The 7,554-nt window shown below is 38.0% G+C and overlaps 1 protein-coding gene across 1 annotated transcript; it reads right to left on the bottom strand.

The window, feature by feature from the left end:
- Window positions 1-5,356: 5,356 nt before the first annotated feature.
- On the bottom strand, window positions 5,357-6,364 carry LOC139144003 (allatostatin-A receptor-like). Its single transcript, XM_070714645.1, has one exon. It carries the CDS (start codon window positions 6,362-6,364, stop codon window positions 5,357-5,359), a length of 1,008 nt encoding a protein of 335 aa, XP_070570746.1.
- Between the last annotated feature and the right edge of the window lie 1,190 nt (window positions 6,365-7,554).

Genomic DNA, 7,554 nt, shown 5'->3' with positions numbered 1-7,554 from the left:
TGCTGAAAGATACAGAATGAATGGGTGACCATGCATATATTCGACCCCAGTTTTAGACATGATACATGAAACCATCGCGAAAATAAATTAATGGTCATGACCATCAATTCATTTTCGCGAAAATTAATTAATGGTTATGACCATTAATTCATTTTCGCGATGTTTTCATTTATTGTGTCTAAAACCGGGGTCGAATATATGCATGGTCACCCATTCATTCTGTATCTTTCAGCATGTCAAACAATATAAGTAGTATCTCGCATTAAACAAAATTCATGAAAAATGGCCGACTTTGTCCCTTTAAAATGAAAATCAGTAACGGATATGAATTTGAAACGAAATATCAAAACGCAAATCAGAACGGACCTTAAAATGAGAAAGACTTTACTCTTAAAATTGGAGGAAGATTAAAGGAAAATTAAAACGAAAATAAATTTCTTTTTGCAAAAAATAATCAAATCAAAATTAAAATAAAGCGAAAATAAATTTAATTTCGAGGAAATAGGTCAAAATTAAACTCGAAATATCATTAAAAATGAAAATAATTCTAATTTTAAAACGAAAATGAAAGCGTAAAGGAAATCTAAAGTCTAAATCGCCTTGAAATAAAAGCAGGTTTAATCATGAAACGGATAACAAAGTCACAATAGAAATGCAATTTAATATTTGTTTCTCTACACTGCAACTTCCGTTCATAGTTTACAAGGAAACATATTTCAGCTTCTACCAAAACCCTTTGTTTTTCACCAAAACTAAAAAAAAACTAGAAATTATAACGATTTAAACCCTGCAATAGTGGTGGCCAGTTTCAGATAGTTCAAGAGCTAGTTTTTGACGTCATCAATGTCATGCCACAAATGCAATATAATCATGGCGATGTATCTGTTCGCAATATGTCACCGCGTCTTTATTTAGAAATTTAAAATTTATATCTGTTGAGCCTGTGTTTGACTATTGCTTCACATGATGTGCAGTGTGCTGACGAGCCATACGCCATGTGTTCGAATGCGTACAGGGACACACACACGAAATGCGGCAGGAATGCATGACAGACCCTGAAAACGTTTTCAAGTGTACAGTATTTTTGCGTTTGAGGCACGCACTCATTCTATCGACTCATCCAATGACGCAAATTTGTCACGTGACAATCGTGCACCCAGGAGACTGAACGTGTTTTATTTTAATACTCACCCATCGACTGATACAATGACTATCCAGCGTCTTTGAATTGCACGTCTTCGGGATGCCATCTTTCTGTGTCATCGTAGGATATTCCTGCAAAATCACATATGGCGGACACACTGTTCCAGATTTTTAAAGGGAAGTCAGGAAGAAAATAAGTTCAGCTTTTCCAAGTCATTGGACGACGCCAATTTTAGTAGCACTGATTATCCAGAAACAAGAGGTGCGGTTAAACGAAAGTTTTTGACTAGCCTCTGCCGCGGTTGCCACCAGCACATCGAACGCCACGCGGTCTTGTGACTATAAGCGTCCTGAATATCGCAATACAAGGTCGCAGGCTGTGATTACATAATGCCCGAGAGACGCAGAGTTGTCAAATTTAGCGCATTAGACAGCAGGTTGTTATCTCTTTTATGCATACATAATGAGATAGCAGTTCATTCATTTCGTCGTTAGACCGTTTCGATTGTAAAGTTGTAATGCTGATCATACATGCACAGATACACAGATGAATAGTATAACTGGGGCAATCACAACATTCGAGCGTTTCCGACATCCACGCAATGGTTCTTTCACTATTCATTATTGTTTGCGTTATAAAACAGAAGTTTCATTTCAAAAGTCACTCAAACCATATACAGTTACAGTCGTATTTACGAAGCCTCTGTTTTTTTCGGAAGTTTTCCGGGTTTCTGATGAAAATAATGACAAGCAGTAAAAAAAATGACACATAAGTTCCCTAATGTGTTAAAATTGCTTTATCCACACTACACTTTATATGACAAGTAATATACGTAGGGAAAGTGGCTTATTTTCGGAAGCTGTCCTTGTGATGCCCGATGGCAGTCATTGTCCATGCCTGTGTCCCTTGAGAAGTGCCGGATACACCAGACAAATTAGAGCCCGGAAAACTTCCGAAAAAGCAGAGGCTTTGTAAATACGACTGTAGCTGTTTATGGTTTGTGTGACTTGAGAAGTGAAACTTCTGTTTTATAATCATGCAATCAATGATGAATGGTGAGAAACCATAGCGTGAATGTTGGATATGCTATGAATATGTGATGATAGATCACTGTGATTGCCCTAGTTATACTATTCATCTGTGTATATTGATCAGTATTACAACTTAAACCAGTAGTGCGAATTTTCCGGCGAGAACAAGTTGAAAGTTGCAGACAGACAAGCACATGCATGTTACTATTTCTGAGCGCCCTCAACGGCGACAGTTGACTCCCCATCTTCGTCCTTTTTATCATCACGGCTCGTTGTAAATTCGGATGCGGCGACCAGGACAAGAAGACGCAGTCTTCAGTATAATTTAAAATTTATCACCTATATGCACTATTTTTTTCCAAATTACAATAAAAAATACAATAGGTTGTGGACTTAAACAGTATTTTGAAGTCTCTCGATAAACATAAGAATAGGAAAAAAATAACTGGAAGACAATGTAACACGTTTTCAAATTCGTAAACAAGCTTTTTTCGAAAACTGCAACACAAGCAATCACAGGATTATTTTAAGTGTGTAAGTAACTGCGGAATGCAAGTCCTTTTTCTTACACGCAGAAATTTAGAAAGGCACTGGCGTTTTACGAGGCCTTTGGTATATTATCATTAGTAGTACATGTACTAGTACATAGTCTGGAGCCCACGTCGTATTGTTCAGAATGCAAATCCTGGCCTTGGCGAACACAATAAGGGTTGTAAACTTGTGTATGTCAGTTGTTGCTGATTTTAAACTTCCAGAACTCTAACCCACCCTGATTTAAAACATAGAAAGTCATTCTTTTGATAAAGACTCATTTATTAACACTTTTTTCACTTTGTTAGAGACACAAAACTTTGTGATATAAAGGATACCCATATAGCACTTACATCACAGTGTACAATAACCAAATACATGACATATCAGAAGATACGCTTGTCCATTAAGGGAGTATGCGCTTCGAAAGTGAAAGACGTAAACCCCGGCTCGAAAAGGCCCGGGATCGGGATTAAGGTGTTAAGGAGATTATGAGGTGTTTCTGTCTTTTGTTGTCCTTTGAAATTGCAATCGTTATATAGGCCTAAACATTTTTGGATTAAGTTCGCACCAGGCTTTAATCACCTAGACACCTAGAGCTTTAAAATGAACCCCCACAAGTGATATATCATAAAAGAATTGTAAAGGTTTGAGAGTCCGAGTATCTGTCCCCGAGGTGCGTTCTACCTTAAGTGTAATCTTTTACGTAAACTATTTTTGACTATTACCCAGCTGTTTGAAAAATAATTTCTGTTCCATTCCACAGGTAATATCACAATGCTCTGTCTTCAACCTACGTCAAATAAAAAACATTTTTCCGGTAACATGTCCCAAAATATTAGGATAGGTAGGTAGTAAGATCTTTTAAATTTTTGTTGGTTTAGACTTATAAAATACAGCAAGATTTAAAGAATCTACTCAGAATTGTTTGAAAATGCGAAAAAAAATGCCTAGGGATGGCGAGTTTTTCTTTGGTAGGTCGGGTTACCTGAAATACACGTATTACACATATTTTTTAGCCTTACATTCACAAAAAGGTTGCGAACTACCGTTCAATATTGGTGTTGACGACTGAATTTCAGTCTTGACTAGAGTACATTCATCAATGACAACACTGCATATTGTACGGTAGGACTTTATTAGCAAGGTAAATATTGTGTATTTCAATTGCAACATAGTCTACAGAGAAGAATGAAAGAATGTGAGTTTATTTTCACAGCACAAAAATGATCAAAGTATCGTAGCAAGTAAGAACTATGTGGAGCTGCATGTTGCCAACACAGTTTTTTCCAAAGCAATATTTCTCATCAAAGATGACAAGGAAAGCAGGGACTCAAAAAGCAAAAAGCAGAGACTCTCAAATTTGGTATGGTAGCAGTAGTTGACTCGAAGGATGAAGTTGATGTATATGGGGTAAAAACTCAATTTTGGTATTAATGATAAAATTTAATTCAAGTCAAAAACTTGACGCTATTTTATGAAATGTAATATTGCACTTGAAAGAAGAGTATCTGTAGAAAAAACGACTTTTTTATTTTGCTAGTCTATCTTCCTTCTTCCTCCTAAAATGGCAAGGGTTGAAAGACTGACACTCAAAAAAGTGCAAAAATTACGATTAGCAAAATTAAAATGCCTCTTATTCAAAATGTAAGAACTTTATTGCCAAACAAAAAAGGCGTTTTTTTATGTAGCATTTAAAGAACATAATGTGAAAATTTCAGACAGTTTGACCCGGACTGAGTGCAGTTAAATTCTTTGGAAATTTTGAAATTTGGAGGAAAAGAAGCCAGGAAATCGGGTGATTTGCATATATTTACATAATTGAACACTTCTGTATCACGCAACTAACAACTACATGACAAGCTAAAAGGTTAATCCAACCAATATTTTAAGCTTGGATTCACAAATTGATAAAATTGAATGAACATTTTGCGAAAAAGTTATTTTGAGCAAAATACGCTTTGTTGGGTGCAGCGCCCCCTTACATTGAGTATAACGATACATGATTTATGTCATTATTGGAAATAACGTCACTATGGTTAATCGCTGTGAAAAAATACATGTAAAATATACACTAAAATTAAACGATAGTTAATGCCTATTTCATTAAAGGATAAAAGAACGGTGCCTTGACCGTTTACGCATATATGAGACACACTGACCATTAACATTCATGAATTTCTTAGGGTGAGAGGAAAGCCAAATTAATAGGCTTTGCTGACCCCCGCTAAAAGAGTTGGCTTTCCTCTTACCCTTGTGGGCGAGGGGCAGCAAAGCGTATGGCTTTCCTCTCACCCGAAGAAATTCATGAATGTTAATAGACAGGTGTCTCATATATATATATATATATATATATATATATATATATATATATATATATATATATATATATATATATATATATATATATATATATATATATCCTCGAGAGAAATTACAGTGTTTGATGCTTAAAGTAGACTGTTATAAATAACACTAAACAAATTACGTCAAGTACAAATAATAATATGTTACTTATTTTTCATGCATTCTGCAATTTTCAGACTGATAGACAGAACAGAAATTTGACTTTGTGCTTGAAATAATTTGTGTGTAACACAATTTTAAACGACAAACGATACGTGACATCCCAGCTCAATAAATGTTATACTTATACATTAGTTATTCTACTGTCACCAGTAACTCCGGTCGCAGAGTTAGCGCTGTTGCCATCGCCAGCGTCAAGTAACTGGCTCTGACACCAGAATGCCTGGCGGATGCTGTTCCTAAACTGCTCATACTGAAAGGCGTATATAAAAGGATTCACGCACATGTTACAGAAAACCAACAAGATGGAAATGTTATGAAAATAACCAAGAAAATTGATGTGGCCCCCAAGGTTGAAGTAAAGAAGGCTGAGTTGATTCGGTCCCCAACAGAGGGCGTATGTCACTCCCACCGTCAGGAGAGTTTTGACGACGTTCTTCTGGGCACGACGTAGGTGGCTGCTGCCACCACTGCCAGCTGACTCCCCACTTTCGCCGGTGATTGGCGCGACTTTGTTTTTCCTCAACGAGACCCAGATTCGCAGGTAGCAGTACGCCATCAGTATCAAGGGCAGAAACCAGGCAACCAGGAAAAACACACAGCCAGTCACAACTCCATACATGTAGCTTGTATTTCTTATGCATTCTGTCCCCGAATGCTTGAAGGGCAGACCCCAGAGTAACTCGATGGGTATGCCTAGGAACCATTCTGCGATGATTATGTACTTCACTTTCTTCTTAGTCACCCAGCTGCGGTGAAAGATCGGGCGGCATATGGCGACGTACCGTTCTATTGTCACGGCAGCGAGGTTGGCAGTTGAGGTAAGAAACAACGACCACATGAAGAAATTTGAATACCAAAACTTGCAAAAGATGTCGCCGAGAACTCCCCCGGATGGGATGCTTTTTCCGAGCTTCAAAACCAAGAAAAGAAGGGAACTGCTGAGGTCTACCACAGACTGATTCAGGATAAAAAAGTGAGTCATGCCTCGAAGGCGAGGAGAGCGACATATGACAAAAACCACGAAACCATTCCCGACGATGCCGATGGCGCCAACCAGTGAATAGGCAGTGTTCATATGAGTGAGAATAGTTGGTAATGGCGGTGTCGTCTGTGTGCCGTTTTCCTGCATCATGCGTCAGGGAGTATAGTATTCTGCTGTTTCTCGTCTTTCCCTTTCCCGGTGCTTTTAATGTTCCTGAGAGAGAGAGAGAGAGAGAGAGAGAGAGAGAGAGAGAGAGAGAGAGAGAGAGAGAGAGAGAGCTGCATTATGTTACATAGGAGATGAAATTAGTCGCCGCTCAATGATATTGTACCTGCCAAAGAGTAATCATCTATTGAAATTTTCAATGAATAACTTCAAGAGTCCCCATCGAATCGACAAAATAACGTCAGAGGGTATTTTTTTAAAAGCAGTTTTGACCAAATTTGGAAAAGTGTCCGGTCACATGACCGTAGTGTCGTCTGCAGCTTTGCAAAAATGGCCAGTGACTAGAACTTGATGTGCGTCCGGAATGAGCGACAAGCCTGTCTCTAAAACAGATTTTCCAACATTCCAACGGCGTAGAAACTTGAACAGCTTATCGACAAAAAAGATTCAAGTGCAACCAAGGATATTGCAAGGTATGCATAGAATATTTTTAAAAGGAAAGTGGTACCACGTACAACTGTAACTACTGTGGAAATACGCCAAGTAAACTTGTCGCAGTGGATTGTTGCGGGGCAAAGCACACTAAAAACTGTATCATAATCAACATGTGCATGTGGTGTGTTATAAACACCTATAACCTGGTCTTTATTCGGGTTATAGCGCCCGTTTTACCCCTAGTAGCCGTGTGTGAGCAGTAACACATCGCTATTCCCCGAGGCCGTAGGCCGAAGGGTATAGCCCTCATGACCAAGTAGGCGTTATAGGTATTTAAAAGGTCATCTTTGATAAGTGTAACCTAATTCGCCAACTTGTTAACAAACAATCAACAATCTGTCAGTATAAAAAAAGTGTATATGCATTTCAAAAGAGTTAATATTTTTAAGCGTACTTAGTCTGCTGGTATTTTTTGACAGAGGAGCATGTTTTGCGCGTAGATGACTTGAGAGGTAGCTTGGAACCTTTTCGGCATCTTGGGACCAGAAAGTAAGTTCTAAAGGGCAGAAACTGTGGTACTTTCCAGGCCGGCTTACTAGGCGCAAAGTCATAAACATTTTCTTAAACATGCAAATGTTCACTCAAATGCCGACTACTACCACTGCCAACAATTTAAAGAAACATGCGTGTAGTTTTTAACGTTTTTATATATTTTTAAATTTCTTGAGACTTGAAAT

Source organism: Ptychodera flava, chromosome 1 (genome assembly GCF_041260155.1).
Source record: "Ptychodera flava strain L36383 chromosome 1, AS_Pfla_20210202, whole genome shotgun sequence".
NCBI lineage: Eukaryota > Metazoa > Hemichordata > Enteropneusta > Ptychoderidae > Ptychodera > Ptychodera flava.
Note: the sequence above shows the minus strand (reverse complement) of the source record. Positions and strands in the feature narration are given on the sequence as shown.

Coding starts and splice junctions, on each gene's coding strand:
- LOC139144003 (XM_070714645.1), bottom strand. CDS start 6,364: ATGCAGGAAAACGGCACACAGACGACACCGCCATTACCAACTATTCTC.